This window comes from Hipposideros armiger, unplaced genomic scaffold (genome assembly GCF_001890085.2).
Source record: "Hipposideros armiger isolate ML-2016 unplaced genomic scaffold, ASM189008v1 scaffold_136, whole genome shotgun sequence".
Classification (NCBI taxonomy): Eukaryota; Metazoa; Chordata; class Mammalia; order Chiroptera; family Hipposideridae; genus Hipposideros; species Hipposideros armiger.
In genome coordinates, this window is record NW_017731486.1 from 341818 (window position 1) to 360887 (window position 19070).

Consider the following 19070-nt stretch of genomic DNA (forward strand, 5'->3'; position numbering starts at 1 on the left):
CACAATAACACAGATAAAAAGAAGATAACACTGAGCGGTCTTTGGCAGGGGAAATACTCTGTGATCTCTCCACCAGTCATGAATGCGCTCAAAGGACTAAGAAGAAAAAAAGAGGGCCGGCCGAGTGGCTCAGTTGGTTAAGAGCTCGCTCAAGAGTGCGAGCTCTGAGCAACAGCAGCTCAAGTCCCGGCCCAAGCTGAGAGGCCGCTGAGCTGCCAACAGGTGGCAGGATGGCTCAGCTAAAATAAACAAACAAACAAAAACAAAAAAGAAGAAAAAAGATTTTTAAAAAATTAATAAACCGCCAAACAAGTCAAATAGGGCCTGGTAATTCGAATTGCTGTTCTAGAGAGTATTGCAGAAAAGCCAATCTGATGGTGGGGAGCCACTCTAGAGAAAAGTGCCTGCCACCCTGGCTCCTCATGCTGAGAGCCCCACATACCCTCCCTGTCCCGAGTTCCCTAACTGCTGCAGTGGAAGCGACTGCATTACATGTTGACACAAATTCTGGGCCTCTGGGAAGGAAATGCTTTGTGAATTCCAAATGCGATTATTGGACTATCATTCAAGAAAAGAACATTATAAGGTTTTAATTGTTTCCTGCCCCCCTCCATCCTCCCTTCTGATCACAGTGACTTTACATTTCATTTAGCAAAATGTGGGGTCTAGAGAAAGAGACTTGGGTACAAGTTCTGGCACTGAAACTAACCAGGTAACCTTGGGCAGGAGTAGCCTTGAACCGTAGCTGCCTCTTCCGCCTAAGAGGCTGGTAATATCTGCCTCAGAGGGTCATTGTGAAGACTGAAAGGAATAATGTGGGTGGGAGACATTCATGGAGTCTACAGCCCTATGCAAACAGCACTGTCGCTTTCCCCTTCAGTGCCTCCCCACCTCATCTAGGGCTGGGATCACTGCTGTGCTTGCATGTATTTCCCAAGTGTGGTTAGAACATCTCCGTATTTCCTCATGCTTTCCTCTTAGAACCACAGAAGAGATCCCTAGAGCGTTAGAGCTGAAAGGAACCTTAGGAATTTTCTAGGACAACCAACCACTGGAGCCCCTACTATACCATCAACTCCACTACCAACACCCACGTCATATAGGAAAATCGGGGTCCCCCCCCCATCACAGAGCAAGTTGGTGGCCAACCCAGGTCTCCTGACTCTGGCTATGTGTCCCTACCCCAGAAGTCCTCTGGGATTCCTCCCACCTCCCAGCAGTCCCTCCATGACTCAACTCTCATTCTCATGGTTTCCTTTTAACCCCATTGACACAACAGGCCTTTAGGTCCCTCATGTTCCTTAACAAAGAGGTTTCAGCAGTCAGCTACAGGGTACCTTGGCATTCTGCAGGGGAGGCTGGTAACTGGACGGCCGGTAGAAAGTCCTCTGGGAGGCATCGGTGTGGATATCACCGAGGAAGAGTTCCTCCACCAGGCGGTCCAGGTGGTGCTGCAGGTACTGCTTTTCCACCCGGAGGAGCTGCAGCTCATGCATGGCGAAGTTCACGGCCCTGGTGCACTCACAGCCATCCTCCTCCCGCCAGAGGTCATAGGGCATATCCTGTACCCAGGCACCACCGGCAGGGACGAAGCCGGGGCACGTGCGGTTCACCAGCTGGCTCAGCTTCTCGGCAACCACCTCCGTGTGGCAGATGACCTGGACGTTGTGCAGCTGGTAGTCGGCTTCTGTGCCCCCACGGATGATCCAGGAGGCCTGGCGCAGGCGGATCTTGCCCCGGATGATGAGGGTGTAGGTGGGGCTTGTGCAGCGGTTGCCAGCATAATAGAACTGGTAGGCCTTGAAGGTATTATTGTGGTAGAATCTATAAGACCTTGTGATGAACTCTGGGCCTGACCTCACTTCACAGCTGAAGAAGAAAGGGGGAAGGAAGATTTTTTTTAAGCCCAAAGGCATAAGGAAGAGATTCATTACAGTGTTAAGAAATTACAGTAATACTAACAAAACGCTTACACTGTTCTAAGTCCTGAATAGATACCAGTTAACCGAATCTTCACAACAACATATGAGTTAGGTAGGTATTTCTATTGTCCATTATTTTACAGATGGGGAAACAGAGGCACAAGAGATTAGAAAACGTGGCAATGGTCATACAATCAACCAGCATCAAAGCCTGACCATGAACCAGAACAGTCTGGCTCCAGAGCCTGTGAGCCTAATAGATTACACCAGAAAGCCTTTCATTCACGTTAAGAACAAGCCAGGAAAGCAGAAACCTGCAATCCTCAGCTTCATCCATGGGCCTAACTTACAGAGAAATTTCTTCCTTTCTGGTGGGAAGAAGGAAGAAGAGTATATTTATGCTAGTTCAGAAATGGTTGATTTCCTGACCACTTCTGTTTTATGGACCTTGTCTAGAACAGGCAGGTGCTAGATGTCCATCATGCTGAAATGGAATCTAATATTGGGGAAGCATCACACAGGCAATCAGAAATTCACCCTCCCATCCAGTCAAAATTAATTTTCCCTCTAGCAGAAAAATAAAGTGGCAATTAGTGAAATAAAGCTAACGTAACAAGATAAATAAGGGTTCCTTTTATTTTGTGCTGTTGATGACAATGACAAAATGATTTTTTTGCTGTGGCAAAAATTAGATAAATACTAGATTCCTAAGCCAGAAATACTTGGACTAGGTCTACAGAGCACAAATGACTCAGAAGGCTTTAACTTAGGTTTGTTCCTCACACTGCTTTAATTGTAATCAATTCATATACACACAGCACAATCCACAAGAGGCCAATGGTGGAGGTTTTCTTCAGTGTTGGCCAAAGGATTCATCTGTCAGTAGCCTTTTGCTAGGCCCTAGTCTAATTACATCATGACTTTTATGTCATCAATTTTGGCCTTGTAACTCTGTTCATGTCATATATATGTATACACACACACACACACACACACACAGGGTACCAAAAAAATGTATACATGTTTTAAGAAAGGAAAAAACTGTATTAAAATTACACTGACGGTAACCACTTTGAGCACCTCTTGTAATTGCAGAATTCAAACTTGACTTCATCTTTTGGTATATATTGAGTATTATAATTTTAACACAGTTTTTTCCTTTCTTAAAATATGTATGGCACCTCTGTATATATAATTATATTGTATATATTATGTATTGTATATATTCTGGTGTGGCCTTATAACTCTGCTCATCTCTATAATACAGATATTATATATTATATATGATGCATTATGTATTATATATGTATATATTATACACAATAATTCTGGTTTGAACTGACTCAATCAATTTTCCCAAATTAAACAGTGGGGCTGAAATCCCAAAGTCCAGTGATTCTCAAAAGTGCTAACATTTCTATTTTTTTGGCTAACAAACTGGTAAAAGATAAACACTGTTTTGAAGTGGGTATCTTTCACTAAGTAAATATTGTCAATTGATGTCAAATAACACCATATGAACATAAAACTCTCAGCAGTACTCTGAGCATATATCATCAGGTGTGAGAAAAGACCCAAGATTTCTCCCCCACGGAGGAGTTTAATGTGAGCAGTGATTAATGTCCCTTGAGGTTTAGCGAAGATGATCACTTATTTTTAATATTTTATCTAAGTATTGATGATCTACTGATTTGGCCTCCAGAGCTCAGCATATCTCAAGTTAATTCTCTTCTCTGTTGGCCCCGCCACCATCCTTACCTAAGCTTCCTTCATCTCCAGTGGAAACTGTTGCAAATCTTTTAATTGGTCATTCCCAAATCACATTTGCCACACAGCAGCCAGAATGCCAGAGTTGAATCATGTCTTAAGCATGGCCCTTGTTGAAAACTCTTCAATGACTTCCCAATGCTCTTAGATTAAAATTAAATGCTAAACTCCTGGCCTGCAAGGTGCCCTGGGAGCTGGCCCCACCTTCCTCAGCAGCCTCATTTGGGGTTGTTCTCCCTGGTTTACTATGCTTAGGCTACAAGCGCTCTGCGTCAGTGCTTTCTCCAACCTAGCCTTTGCTAGTTCTTCCACATAGAAAGCTCTTCTCCCAGTCTTTGCATAACCAACCACATCTCAACTCAAGTGTCCTCTTCTTTGCTAGCATTTCCTGACCCTACCCCCATCCTAAGCTTGGGCCCCTGGTATTCTCTTGTAGCACCTTTTGTTTTTCCCTCATCGTAGTACTTCTTTGTATATTTATTTATAAAATTCCTGAAGACAGGGACCATGTCTATTTTGTTCACTGATATAAACACAAAATCTAGAATAATGCTTGGCACACAGTAAATGTTTGTGCACTCAATACATATTTGTTAAATAAAATAATAAATTGTTTAAAAGTACATCACATTAAGATTGTTTGTACAAATATTTATCATGTATTTATTTTGAGAAACGCTATTTTTACAGGAAAAAAAAAGGAAAAAAAAACCCTCTGGGTCTTCATCATCTTATGACATTCCTTTTTCTTCTTCTACGTATTTATTTGATCCCTCACCAAGGTACCCAGTGGCTGCAGGGGAGAAGTGATTAGATTCCAGAGTTAGCCTTGCTAATTCTCAACAATTTAATGGGTAGGAGAAAAATTGCAGGTCTGCCTCTAGGCTATTTTTAAAAGCTCTAATGGAAGATAAGCCAGAGCTCAAACTGGAATAAATCTCAGCTCCACAGCCTGGAAAAGAATCCAAGAACTATGCCCTGGCTAGTAGAGGTAGCATGAGTACCTTTTAACTTACTCTTAGAACCCTGAAGCCATATATTAAATTACCAGAATACGGCTGGAATATTTAGACCATCAGAAGCTTGCAAGTCATGTTTCAGGGTTGGGGAAACACAGACTCCTAATTTCACTTGCTAATGGTTTCTTTTTATACACAAGTGGTCCCACAGAGGGACCTATTCACTCACACCCTGTGGTTAGCAGTGGTACAATATCATCTATACTTTAGCTAAGATTTCTACAGTACTTCACTCTGTTTCTCACCTATCAAGAGTTTCAAAACACTGTTTGGCTCTTAGTTAGAATTTAGACAACACCTAAATCATTCTACATTATATAGTCTCTATGTATCTGAGAAACCCTAAGAAGGGCCTTCCATAGAAGTGTGCTCCCGGGTCCCTCCCTGTACCCCTCCTGGCTGGCCCTCTTACCCAGTAGAAACCCAGTGGCCCTCGATCGCTGGTGGCATCTGCACAGTGATCCTTGCACCATTGTGGAGGTGTTTGAGCATATGATGACATTGTGATTCCTTGAACGCCCTCCAGGAACTTTTTTCTAAGGACCTAAGATGCGATCTGCTGTCTGGATGAAGGAGGGCAGAACCCGCTCCCAGCCCTGAAAAAGAATAGTGGAAGTTAGAGGAGAGGAGGGCTCAAAGTAGACATGAACCAGGCTGAAGACCCACCTCTGTGGCAGGGAGATCACAGCAAGTGGAAACGCACATCTACCCGAACCCCACCAAGCTGTATCACTACCTCTGCTTGCATCAACACAGATTCTACAATGTGAAGTGTCCTGGGAGACCATTTCCCAGGTGAGAAAACTGGGGGCCACGGAGATAACACACATGAACTTGCATGAGGTCATTTGGCTAGTTTCTGGCAAAGCCTGAGCTCAAATCCATGCCTCCATGAAATGGCGAATAAAGCGAAGCATCTAAAAGAGCAGTTGTGCGGTGCAGACAAATGAACATTCACAGGGGTTGTAGAGGAGAGAAATGTTCATGTTCTAGACCAAGGGTCGGCAAACTTTTGAGACGGAAGAGCCGCCAGGGGTCAGCAAACTATGGCTTGCAAACTGTGGCTCTGAAGTAAAATTGAAAATGAAAATAAAACTACCATAGCTTCATTTATAAAATTTTTAAAGGATATTATTCACATAATGGTGATTATGTAAAAATATATTTATGGCTCTCGAATAGTTTCTAAATTGTTGTGAGGGACAGGATTGGCTCTTCCAGGGGTCGGCAAACCTTTGAGACGGAACGTACCCAAAAAGCCGCATGTGGCTCGCAAGCTGCAGTTTGCTGACCCCTGTTCTAGAGCCACCAAAGAGGAGGACATGGAATTGAAGAGAGAGGTGGAGAGGGGTCATCAGGAAAGGTGACATGTGCAGTGACACATTTAGGTGAGGAAGGAAAGGAGCAAGGAGACTAGCCACAGTGAAAATGGAATTTTGGTGGAATGGAGCAAGGCCAAGGCAGCTCCAAAGACTCTCATCTGTGATCTGTGGCGTGACTCCCACCTGCTCACACCAAGTCAAGCATCTTCTGGTTCTCACAGTCTCCAAAAGGATGCCCCCTCAGTGGGGTGTAAGTCATATACCTGCCCTACAATGAGGTCAGGGCACGACATTTTCCTCCAATTATTCCCCAAGGGGCCCCTCCTCACCCCCACCAAGTTAGTGACTAAATATACTATATAGAGTTGAAAATTAAGAGTAATTACAAGAAGATTGCACAGTTTTTATTTTCCATAGGTAAAGGAATACCAGGACTAAGTTCATTTTCAGTACAAATTGTTTATCTTGTAGATGGTAGTCAACTTTCACCAGCTTAGTGTTCAGAATAAAGCAATAAAAACAAACTGAGCTATAATCTGAAAGCCCACTGTTTCTTCTGAGATCACGCTGGAATTAACAAATTGATAGGCCTTTATTGTGGACTTACTATGTTTTCAGCACTATGTTAGAAAAGAAGACACTAGTTAGACAAATGTAGAAAAATAAAAACATATGCAAAATAGATAAATGCATCCGTTAAAATACTACCTGTGAGGAGGCAATTATATATTTTTAATCAACACCTGAATACCATCATAAAGAAACTAGGGTTTATCACAGATCATTTGAAAATAAAAGGTTAGACAGAATACAGCAATTTACATCACCATGATGAAAATCTGCTAGAGATACTCAGACCCACAGGTTGATAAACATACGCATACGGGCCTTTGTAAAATACACAGATATTTGCCATGCTTCAGAGGATTGACCTAATCTTCTATCAAAACCACTGAGGAGAAAAACCTCCACATGGGAACTCTCAGGGTTTTCCTGAGTAGACTGTTCCGTAGGATGGAACAGCAGCCTCAGATTGTTCTTGCATATCTTAAATAAAGTGAAAGGCAACGAGGCAAAGACACCTGTGGGTATGATTCAACTAAACGAAAATTGTGAAAAGTGACTGTAAAGCAACATGATGGTGTCATGTTCAAATTAAATGCAACCTCACCACCAACCAACCCTGTTTAGCCAAACCAAGTGATTCAGACCTGAGCTAGAATGAGAGAAACACTAAAACTCAGAAATCTATGTCTAGTGGTGTTAATAGTAGTGCTTATGACTATGAAGGGAGGACCTCCTTTCTTGTGGCCTCCTGCTTCCCTCCAAGAGAAGGCGTTCCCACTAGCATGAACTCTTGGGTGGTCTCTCCCCATCTCTCATTTAACCCTCCCCTAGTGAAGTGATGAGTGTGTGTGACGGAGGAGGAAACAAATGTGTTTTACTCAGTCATTTTCCTCTTTCTCTTTTTAAAATAAGCCTGTTTTCAAAATACATGCTTTTTGATCAGCTCCCCACTATGTAGTAAGGCCCCCTCCTTCAGCTGTTGGGATGTGGCACCGTGCCAGGTGGAAAGTCTGAAAAATCCAGGGATCAACTATTAGCAATCCTACCATGGACATCCATCTATAGTGTGTCTTCTGATCGAATATTTTTCATGATTCTAATGTTTTAATCCCCATTTCCCTGACACCTGTGTTGATCTTACAGTTAGCTTTGAACTAGAGTAGGGCGAGGGGGACTAGTCACTGTACCTCCACCAACCCCAATAGTTTTAATTATCTTGATGATAGGAAGCATTTCGTGAATTCCCTGTTGGGCATTCAAGTAATGAAACACAGTACAATTTGCTGTCTGATCAATTGTGATGTAGCTAACTTAAAATAGATTTAAATTCAAGTCATGAGGCATTGCAAGTTGGGAAAGATGCTACTTTAAATACGACACTAAGCAGTCAGTAAAGACACCATCATCTCACTATCAATCAAGCTATGTTCGAAAAATTGAGATGTAAACCCCTTTACATCCAGCAAATGTTTTTTTGTGTGTTTGGTTTTTTTCTGTACAGATAAAAAGCCTGGAAGGTAGTGGATATGGGTGAACTCTCCAGAGCTAGGCTACTTGAATTTGAAACTGGATCTGCCACTTAAAAGGATTTCATCAAATCCAAGACTTTAATGATTGTTATGATGAATCATTATTTTACTACCAGTGGCAAAAAACACTTGCATTTGAACAAGGACACACTGCCTTAACAACAGTCCTGAGATACCTATGCAACTGCAAGGCAGCCTCTGGTGACTTTATTTCTTTGATCTATTCAAAAATGTGGCAATGTCTCCTGCCTCTAGTTGCATTGTTTCACATGTGACAGGTTATCCCTTTGCTCTGCATGTATCTCAGTAACAAAACACAAACACAGACTCAGTTTTTTGTGCTTATATTTCTTTCTGAGCAATTGATTGTTGCTCTGTGAGAAAATATGGAATTGCAGTTATTCCCCCAGTGATCAATATTTGCTACACTAATGTCAAACAACATTCCACTACTGTCAAAAGGACTGTCTGATTTTCACAGTGATTTTTCTTCTGTGCTGAGAGTGTGCTTTATAAGAGAGTTAAGGAGAAAAAACCAAACACACTTAGCTCAAATGTCGCCTATTTGCAACTAAACTCAAGATACAGAGTACCAAGGATGCATATAAATGAAGTGAATGATGTAATGACAATATGAGCAACTGTATCCAGGTTGACACCGGCAAAGACAGGGTCACCCCCTCATAACCGCTGCCTGCAGGCTAACAGGGACTGGAACCCACATCAACCATAAGATGCACATCCACTGCAAAGGTCTTAAAATACGAAAAAAACGTGTACATTACCATCAATGAAACACACTATTAGCATTATGACCTCCAATTACTTAACCTCTCCAAGCTTCAGTCTACTCATTTGTAAAGAGGGAATATCATTACTCATCTCTTAGGGTTGATCTTAGAATTAACTGAGACAGTTGTCTTTAACACAGGGCTTGGCACATAGTTTTTATTAAATGTTAGCTAATGTTATTTTAAATAATGATTAGGCTCTTAGATGGCCCTCGAAAAGTCCTTCATAACAAATAATACAGTTAAAATAATGGTACATCACCTAAAGTCAGGCTCCCTGAACTCTGAGAAGGACAGAATGCTCAGGGCAAGCACACAGGGCGCCAGGCAAAGTTGGCTGATGACTCTGATGTAGAAGAGGGTGGGATTCAAAGGGCCAGGCTCTGTAGTTGACAAATTCCACTCAGTTTAACAGATACTTATTCACTATTACTTTGTATATTTCAGAGGCCTGAAGCATAAAGGAAATAAAGATAAGTTTTTCTGACCTTGAGGCTCTTAAGGTCTCACTGGCATGGATGTCAGAGAACAAGGGAAGAGATGAAGGAAGCTCTGGGAAGGAAGTTGGGAGTTCAAAGACAGAGGAAAGAGAGGGTGAGGTCAGGATTTGCATGGCTCATTCATAAGGCTAGAGTCACACAAAAAGGGGGCCTACAGTTATGCTTTTTAACCAAGGGTGGAAGAAATAAAATCCAAGAGTGACCAATAGGCAAGCATTAGAAAGGCAAAAGAATAAATTACTCAGGGTTTCTAGAGTCAAATCTCCATTTCACTGTCGCTTTTATTGGACAATGAGCAAAACTCACACATGTAGCAAGGCCGTCAGTGCAGAAGAGTGTCAGAGTGAACAGTCAGATGGAGAAGAACTCTACTTAGCACAGACCCCTCAGGATACAGTGATTTCGGGTTCACACTCTAGGGTGTATTGTATTTTTAGGGTGGAAAAAAGTGGGGTTGGTATTCTTCCCTTTTTATCTTTTCCCTTTGAAGTACCTACCACCTTGATTCTTCTTAGAGAACAAAATTAAATGGGTCAAGTGAAAGCAGGAGTTGCTGTAAGGTAGAAGAAACTGTCTCTTAGGTCTGAAGTCAACCGACAGTGGTCTCCACACCAGCTCATTTGGTGTGGAAAATGTGGACAGCCTTCTTGTGAGTGCTACTTGTATTAAAAGGTCATCTGAGGCACCAAGTTCAGCTGCAAGAGGGCCAAGGGTAACAACTATTGGGTCATCCGGAAAGTCATGACGTATTTTTCTACGTTTTTCAATGCAAAAATGTGTCATGACTTTCCCGACGACCCAATACATCTTTATACCCTAAGACTTCCTTCTCAGGATCAGCCTTGGTGTGCCCTCCAAAGAGGCCAGCCTTCGACTTCTGGTCAACCCAGAGACCTGTGTATTGCATGAGCCTGGAATATGTCAACTACAATGTGGAACTGAAACTAGCAACTCATTCATTCATTCAAACAGTCAGAAAGGCTTGGAAGGGCCAGGCACTGTTCTAGGCATGAAAGCTACCAACATGGTGCTCCAAGGGAGCACATCTCGCTCAGTTGGGCGAGAAACCAGGCCTCGGATGGGCTTGTAGAGTGACTCAAAGGGACAGAGGGAGCAGGCTCTGAATTCATCCTTGTGGTGTGTTCATATAGGGCCAGCTAGGCCTTGAGGACTGAACAGAAGCGGCCTAGGTAGAGTACGCAGCTCATTCAAACATAAGGAGGCAGAGAGATTTGTGTAGAAGGAACTGGAGAAGGCTCAGGGAGGGGAGATCACAGGATGTCCCAGGATATAGAAGCAGCAAAAGAGAGGCAGGGACATAATCAAGATGCCATATATGTCATACTGAGTGAGGATTTAGCTGAAAAGGTGAAGAGGAACTGCCAAAAGACTTTAAACAATGTAATGGCATGTTACGAATTTAATTTGAAAAGATAGCTTTTCCCTTTTTTTGTAGGGGTGGGAAGCAGAATCATGAAACTTCTACAATAGTTCAGTGTATCATTTTTGACTGAATAAGTCAGAAAGGTAAGAGAAGGGGCCTACTTTCAATAAATAGAAGTAACTCTTTTATGTAGTCTTGGAGAGGTACTGATTATTTTTTGCATGTTGAAAGGAGAGGTATTACCAAGAAGTTATATTAAGAGAAAGGAAATAGGGAGGGAGGAAAAGAGGGAAGGAGGAAAGTAGGAACCATCTTCTACAAATTTGGCACTATATCTGAAGAGAAAATTCTGCAAAATATTTATATGTCCTACTTTAATTTAATACACCTTAAATTGTGTAAATCAGTCATACTTAGCAATGGTACTTAGCAATGCAGTACTCAAGTATGTCAACTAACTAGAAGGATAGTTCCTGAGTATACCTAGTATTTATAATAATAAATGTGCTTATTAACATAACTTTTTAAAGCCTCCATTTAATTGGATTATTTGCTTAATTGGACGTGTTGGCTAGTCACAATATTTGGTTGTTGAAAATTTTGCCATTGTATGTTGAATGCAGTTGACATTATGATTTTTCTCTAGTAAGTCAGGTTCTTAAAGTGGATCAGGGTCATTATTAGGAACATCAGTGCCCATTGGATGGTACTTTAGATACAGAGGTACTGGAGTGAACAGTTAACAGCCCTGCATAAGCCATGAAAGGTTTCCCCCAACCCCCTTATTTTTCTAAGAATGATAAAGGGTGTATGTGTTTGTGTGTGCACATGCATGCACACACACACACACACACACACACACACAGAAATAACATCAACATTTTCATTAACTGAGGATTCTAGATATTTTGGCTAATTGAGAAAACTACTTAATTGGGTTCCCATTAATTAAAATTTTGCTGTAAATTAATCCAAGAGAAAGATTATCTCAAAGGATTAAACTATACAGTAAGAAAGTAGTGAGTTTTCAGTCTTCAAGGTGGCTTTGGGTAAGTCATCTAACATGTACTATTTTGTCCCTGTATAAAGTAAAATTCATAATAATGGTGATAACTAATGTTTGTAGAACACTTGACAATCCATTTTATGCACATTTTATCTCATTTAGAGTACAGAAAGAGGTAAGTGGAGAACCACGCTTTAATGTGAAGTATTATATAAACAGCCAGTCCATGAGACCAACTAAACTGGAAGCTCTCCACAGCACTGTTCCCAGTCTAGTGGAATTCTGAATAAGGACGTTATCAAAATGACTTCACTATAAAATGTCTCCAACATCAGAGGTCCATGGCCTGGGCCCATATAAAGTTATTACGACAAATAATAATATGACAAGTGTGGGAGAAAAAAAGTAGTCTGAAAGGAAATGGTTCACCCGTTAAAAACAAACTAATTCCTGAAGGCTATTGGGTACAATTTCATATATTACCACTTCCAGAGAACTAAATGAGATCCTGGAGCTCTGGAGGGTTTATTCACGTGCAAACATGTGTGTACGTGTGCGTATATTTGTGCATGTGTATATGCATGAGTGATTTACTCCCAAGGAATAAATTATTCCACAACAGTAACCCTAAATTATGAAGAATGATCTTAATTACTACCATAATTGCAATAATTTACTGTTCAGAGCGTGAAAACTCCCAATGATATCAAATATAAAACCAGATTTCCCAAAATGAAAAGAAGCATAGGACCAACCATTTACACAGAGATTTACACCCTAAATACAAGGCCTATGTGACTGTTTACATCACTGAATTCACCAGATAGTGCATTCAGAATGCAGTCCTTAGCAGTTTTCAAAGGGGACAAATACAGTACTATTACAGTCATCCACAGCAAAGCTCATTCCTAAGTCCATGGTGCCCTTAAAAAAGCAAGCCAGTCTTGTCAAAGGGACCAAACAGAAGGGTGAAAGGTATGGAAGAGCGAAGGGGTACAGTAACTGCTTACCTTTTGAAAGTCAATATCCCTTCATTCAACAAGTAGCTGAGAGCCTACTATGTGTGAGGTTACCACTTAGGCATGGACCATTGTTTTTATACATGATAGGAAAAGTGAAAGGACAGTATACTCCTGTCCAACTCCCTGATTTTTTTAACAACATTTAAAAAATCTGAATTATCTAGATATATTCCGTAGTTTTTCATCTGCCTATCTAGATTGAGAGTCAAAAGTCCCAAACCAGGTTACATGTAATAAAATGTAAAATTAGTTGGGAGGGAAACAATTTTCAAGCACACTTGGGACTGAACATATCTTTAATCAGGTTAGATTCTATACATGTGCTTTAATGCCTCAAAAACCAATTTAATAAAAGGCTAAATAAGTATAATGTCAAAATATTAACAATAGTTGTCTCTGAGTAGAGGGTTTTGAATGATTCCTTTCTTGCTCATTTTGCATGTTTCTGTACTTTATATAATGTGACATGTGTTCCTTTGGTAATCAGAGTGAGAAAGTATTCTCAAGTTAGAACTGGCGTGATATGTAAACTTGAAGCAGATAAAATGGGACTGATTAGATTAAATGCAGGTAATTAGCCATGAAATTGACCTGACCAATTAAATAAGCAGTCATTACTATAAATGTGTGCTTTGAAGTGGAAACTGTTAGAAAAACTCTAGCAGTTTTTCATTTTAGAATAAAAGCATACTGGATTTTACTACCATACGGGTACCTGTGTTTATCAAGCTGTTGTTTTTATTCACACACACACACCCCCCCCCCCCCCCTTTTTTTTTTTTTTGAGATAAAAGCAGAGAGCTGTTTTTGCCAATCTTAAATCTTCATGTCTATAAGTATTTTTTCCCTTTATGAGAAGTATAATGAATTCAAGATTTCAAATTCTTGGCTCCATTTGACTTTAGTTGAACATGAGGTAATTTTCTATGTCTTTTTCTTCTGATGCCACGGTCCCCAGGCTAGACACTGGGTTTGAACCACAGATTGCTAAATTTGCATGTTGGGTCTGTAGCTGACTGCTGCTGCCACACCCGTGCTCTTCAGCTTAGTCGTGAGCATATGTGGTGTGCGTGTACATAATTGTGTGTGTGTGTGTGTGTGTGTGTGTGTGTGTGTGTGTGGTGCTGCAAATCCCAGGAGCAAAAATGCTACAGTCGACCACAGGGTGCCATCCTCAAAGCTCTGGGGCTCTGCAATAAGCTTTTCTTCTTCACCCCTAGATATTCTTCAGGGCTCTTCAGGAAAAGGGGACTGCTCCTGCTCACAACCCCTGAACCTAGCAAGCAGTGGCACTTGGTATATGGTAGGCTCTCATAAAAGTACTTGTTGAATGAATGGTTAGCTGAATGAATGCAACTGGAAAACCCTTATAGAACAGAATACCGTTAATATTTTGGGGTGATGCCATATCCTTTTTCTAACCTCAATACTTATCATGTGCAATAAAATAATTTTATTACCCAATTGGCGAGAACTAAATGAGCTGTACACATAAAATCTTGACACAGTAAGAAGCCACACTTCGACGATGATGGCAGGTTTTTATTGATGTTTTCTCTGTAATCACATCAACTCTATATGCAATCTATTGAAGACATGTCTTGCTATGTAAGCTTTCAGCAGATGTATATAATCAGTAACCTATCTTTTCATACTTCTAGTCTTAAACTTTTTATGCTTTACTTTAATTGATTATATGAAGTTGTTATCAGTCTGTCCCTAGGCAGTGTATTATTACACAGTCATATCATCCACTTACATTTAGTTCTTTTCTCCTTTAGGGAGAAAAAGAATGAACATGGCAATTATAGATCGGCTTCGCCATATGTTTGAAGCAAGTCAATTTATTTCACAAAATAGTATTTAGTATCTAAGACCCTTGCCCCATTGTGTACAGATGAGTCATATTCTTTTTTAACATTTCATTTTTTGACTAAGGGGAAAAAGGTGCAGGAAAGACAATGTTTCCTTGGTTATAAGAACTGTTTTCAGTAGAATGGTATTTAAAGATTCTTTTTTTTACCCTATTTAAAAGTTTCCTTGAGTTTAATTGGTTAAGCTATCATTTGGTAAGCTACAGTTTTTAAACGTTTTGAAAGAATATGCTTGAATGAAAGGAAATAGCTCAAAAGTAGCTTCCCCTTTCAGAAAAGTAAATGAATTCTACAAAAGTTAACAGCATTGGGGAATGAGACCATCTCTCCCAACATCAGCTCCAAAACTTAAAATCAAACGTTTCCATTAGCAAAGAGAATTAGCACTTTGCTGTGCATTAAAGCACCACTTATTCTGGAATACCTCATGCTAATCTGTGTTTTTGGAGCTGAATGATTTTTGTGGCTTTTCATCTAAGCAAAGAAAACAGTGATAATGGACATCTTCCAGCTGCATACCGTCAATGACATTCAATAGGTTTTATTTGGATTAAGAAATGCAATTGTTTTCAGAAGTTGAGGGAGAGGAAAGTAACACTGACATGTATACTTTTATGCCAACGACTTTTGAATTTGAGTCTTATACTACAATTCAGTTTTAAAAAACAGCAAAAGTAAACAACGGACTTGAGTCTTGCCAAAGCTTAATTTATTCACCAAGAGAATCTAAAGGTGATTTATAACTTTCAATGAGTCGAAATAAAAGTAACCAAAAAACTGAATAAAGATTTGATGCCAAACATAATAGCATCCTCACACAGAATATTCATGAAAGTCTTGTGCACTTTTTAATCATATTCACGTGATTTATTAGTGTAACAAATAATCTATAAATGATGTCTGAAATTAAATTTATTAATGTTTGTCACATTTATAATCACAGAAAATGTTTTTATCTACCAATTGCCACCATAAATAGACAAATGGTGTCCTATAGTTAGCAAAATAAAATGCCTATTTATCAGGAAAAAAATTATTAAGCCATTCTAAGGAGATTTCATTTAATTTCTTTCAGACTTACAAAGTCTATTAAAATATATGATCAAGTGCCATCTGTTACTACTGAATTTTTAAATGTTTACAAAACCTGTAACTATATAGTACAACACAGCCATTCTCTTGGAGTAGGTTGATTAATACCCATATTCTGTTAAAACTACTTCAATCAAGTAAATATCAGGCAGAAAAGGGGGAAAAGAGGAATACCCAATTCTTTCCTGGTGTTCTACATTATCCTAATGAATTATGACAAGGCTTTCTTAAATCCTGAGGATTTATACATTGAACAATTATTCCCTGTTTATTTCCTTCACTAGAGTTCAACACTCCCTGCAGGATCTAAGTAGATCTTTGGGGGAATTCAGTGTTAATGACTTTGCCATTGTAGATTCACTTTGAAATTGGATAGCTTTTTTAAATTAAATTTTTGGGGGTAACATTGGTTAATAAAATTATGCAGGTTTCAACTGTACATTTCTATAATACATAATCCGTATATTGACATTGTGTGTTCAGCACCCGAAGTCAATTCTGTCACCATTATATTCCATCCCCTTTACCCTTTTCTACCTACCACCCCTTCCACCCCCACACCCTTTCCCTCTGGTAAGCACTAAACTCTCTGAATCTATGAGGTTGTCTTTGTTTGGATCCTGAGATTATCATGCTGAGCGAAATAAGTCAGACAGAAAAAGTCCAGAACCATATGATTTCCCTCATATGTGGGATATAAAACTGATAGCAACAAACGAACAAGACAAATGAAATTGGATAACTTTTTGTAGGGTTATCCATGCCATCCAATTCAACTTTGCAAACCTCTTTTTTAAATCTTTTATCCTTTGCCATACACACACATGCACATAGTGTGTGTACATGTGCACACACAACCACAGGGTCTGGCCCCACTTTCCTCTTATTTACAGTGCAGATGGTCCCCTCAGTACTCTGTCCCTGCAGACTGTTTTCCTCTCAGCACAGCTGGGTCTGGGTAATAATCCCTGATCCCAAGGAGTTTAGGCCAACTCAGATTCAAATTTGGAGATTTGGGGTTATACCAGACCTCACTAAGGATATATTTGGATTCTTGTTACCTGACAGCTATTAAAACCCCAGCTTGTGCCAGTGGGGTATGATGTATAATTACAACATCCACCCGTCAGAGGGGGGAGAAAAATCTCTATGAACTGGCCCAGGCTGCATCTCTGAGAGAGATATATCAAGTAATTTTTCATTTTGAAGTGATTTGACCATGCTATCTTTCTCTTCAGAGATATTACAACAGATTTTTTTAAGGGGACAGTTTTCTCTGTTTCATCTCTCTCGTCCTCTTTTTTTCTGGTGTGTGTGGCAGCTGCTGTTTGATCTGTTCATTGGCTCTGATTTGTTTCATGTTTCAGCCAAAGATTAAAACTGCTCTGTAATTCTAAGCAGATGGGCCTAGGAGTGCAACCCTATAATTATACCTTCTCTCTTTGGCCCTTGAATTGCAAGCCTTCCATCTTGACTTTTAAAGTCTGGGATCACTGGAGTTCAGAATACACCTTGGCAATCAGGCAGGTCTGGCCCAGCCCAACATTTTGCAAGACCTATGGAACTGTGCTGCCTAAGCCCCCTGCCCCAAGCAGGACTACAAAGAAAATAGACATGTACAGCTTGTAGGTTAACCTTCCTAGATATTCTGGGGGAAGTCACAGCCTGATTTTCACTGCTGGCTACAACGCATTCTGAAGCCCCATCCAGTTGCAGGTCCTGTTCAGAACTTAGAGCGTCCTTGAGGCTGCTGATCTGATCTGCAGGGATTTCGGGTGGTTGTGGTGGGTACTGAGGAAGGAGAGCCAAGCTCCTGGTGGAGACACTGCTGAAATGTCAGGTGTCCACCATTAGGGAAAGGGCGCTCAGGACATCTGAATCCGCACAATGCATGCTGCCACTGTCTGGCCTGATGCTCAACACCAATCTACCATAAAGCTTGCCTTAGTGACCCCCAGGCATTTCCGTCTTATTTTTATCAGGGCAATTCCTGGAACTTAGCACTGACGTTCTCTGGGTAAAGGTTGACTAGAGCTCCTGAGAAAAATGTGGCACATGAAGCAGAGACAAAACGATCAATTAAGAGTATGAGGGAAATACGGTGTCATGTTCCTAAGAACTTAGGAGACTGGTTTTAATCATTACACCTTGGCTATCAGCCTTGGCTATCAGAAGTCCCCTGCTCCTTGAAATTGCATCCACTCTACTTGGGAGAGAACCTCACCACCACCCTTGCAACCAACACTAGTCCAAGGAAGGGAACACAGAAACACCCGCAAGCTGTTTTTCCGCTTAAATGACCATAGTTTCTCTTTACAGTCCCATAAAAGCTTGGACCACATCAAGAGCCCCTCTTGCACTCTGAAACTTGAGAAACAGGATCGCAAAGCCTGCGATTTCATGACAGTCTACGGCTTGAAAATCAAGAGTGGATAAAACTTTTCCCTAGGGTTTGAAGCAATCGATTCAGGTGATAAAACGAGTCTCTGTGCGAAGGCTCTGCACCCTTCCAGAAAGAAAACTAGCCCCCAAAGGGCTCTGGGAGCCGCCAGGGGAGAGGGGCTCGGCGCTTAGGAAACGCCGAGTCCCTCTCCAGGGCTGAGCCGGAGGAAGCAGGGGCGCTGCTCGACTGGCGCGGAGGCAGGGAGCTGCGCCGAAGTAGATGGCTCTGCAGAGAGGTTTCTGCTGGCCGCGGGGTTTCCAGCACCCTCCTCCATCCCTCCCCCTCGGAACTCACCGTAAAGCAGGAGGGCCAGGAACAGGTATGTGAGCAGGAGGCGGCACAGACAGGACATCTCCAGTCCTCCTCCGGGACCTCCCGCGCGCCCCGAGCCGCTCGCCGTCCTGGGCCCTTGCTCAGGGGAACAGCCGCGGCCCCGCACACACTCTGCCCTTCTGCCTCCCGCCACGGACAACGCGACGAGGCGGCAGCGCCGAGCAGGGCGAACACTCCCGCGCAGGGACACCGGAGCGACTCCGCTTCTTGGCCCCAGCCCGCGTGCGGCCGGGCCAAGCCTGCGATCAGGCGGCCGCAGCGCGGGGCCCCATACCCAGGTAACGTGGAGCAGGGTCTGAGGGGTGCGCTCCCTCGGTGCCGGTGGACACAGCGTGCCCGATCCGGCCGTCTCTGCGCTCCAGTCCCTTCCGCGCCGGGCCCCACCGCGTCCCGCCCTGGTCGCCGCCGCCTAGCGCGCCGCTCCGAGCTGTAGTGGCCGCCACCGCCGCCGCAGCTGCAGCGTCTCTTCATATTTCCCGAGCGCCGCCGGCGGGGCGGC

The 19070-nt window shown here is 41.8% G+C and overlaps 1 protein-coding gene across 2 annotated transcripts in view; it reads right to left on the reverse strand.

Annotated features, from left to right (window-relative positions):
* The window catches only part of APCDD1 (APC down-regulated 1), a 34612-nt gene extending 15998 nt beyond the window's left edge, over positions 1–18614 (reverse strand). For both annotated transcript variants that reach the window (XM_019649980.1, XM_019649978.1), the window contains exons 1-3: positions 18533–18614; positions 5121–5304; positions 1338–1869 (exon numbers count right to left, since the gene is read on the reverse strand). In XM_019649980.1, coding sequence (XP_019505525.1) covers positions 1338–1869; positions 5121–5304; positions 18533–18590 — 774 coding nt within the window. In that variant the 5' untranslated portion in view covers positions 18591–18614. The remainder of the gene's footprint in view (positions 1–1337; positions 1870–5120; positions 5305–18532) is intronic.
* Positions 18615–19070: the final 456 nt, after the last annotated feature.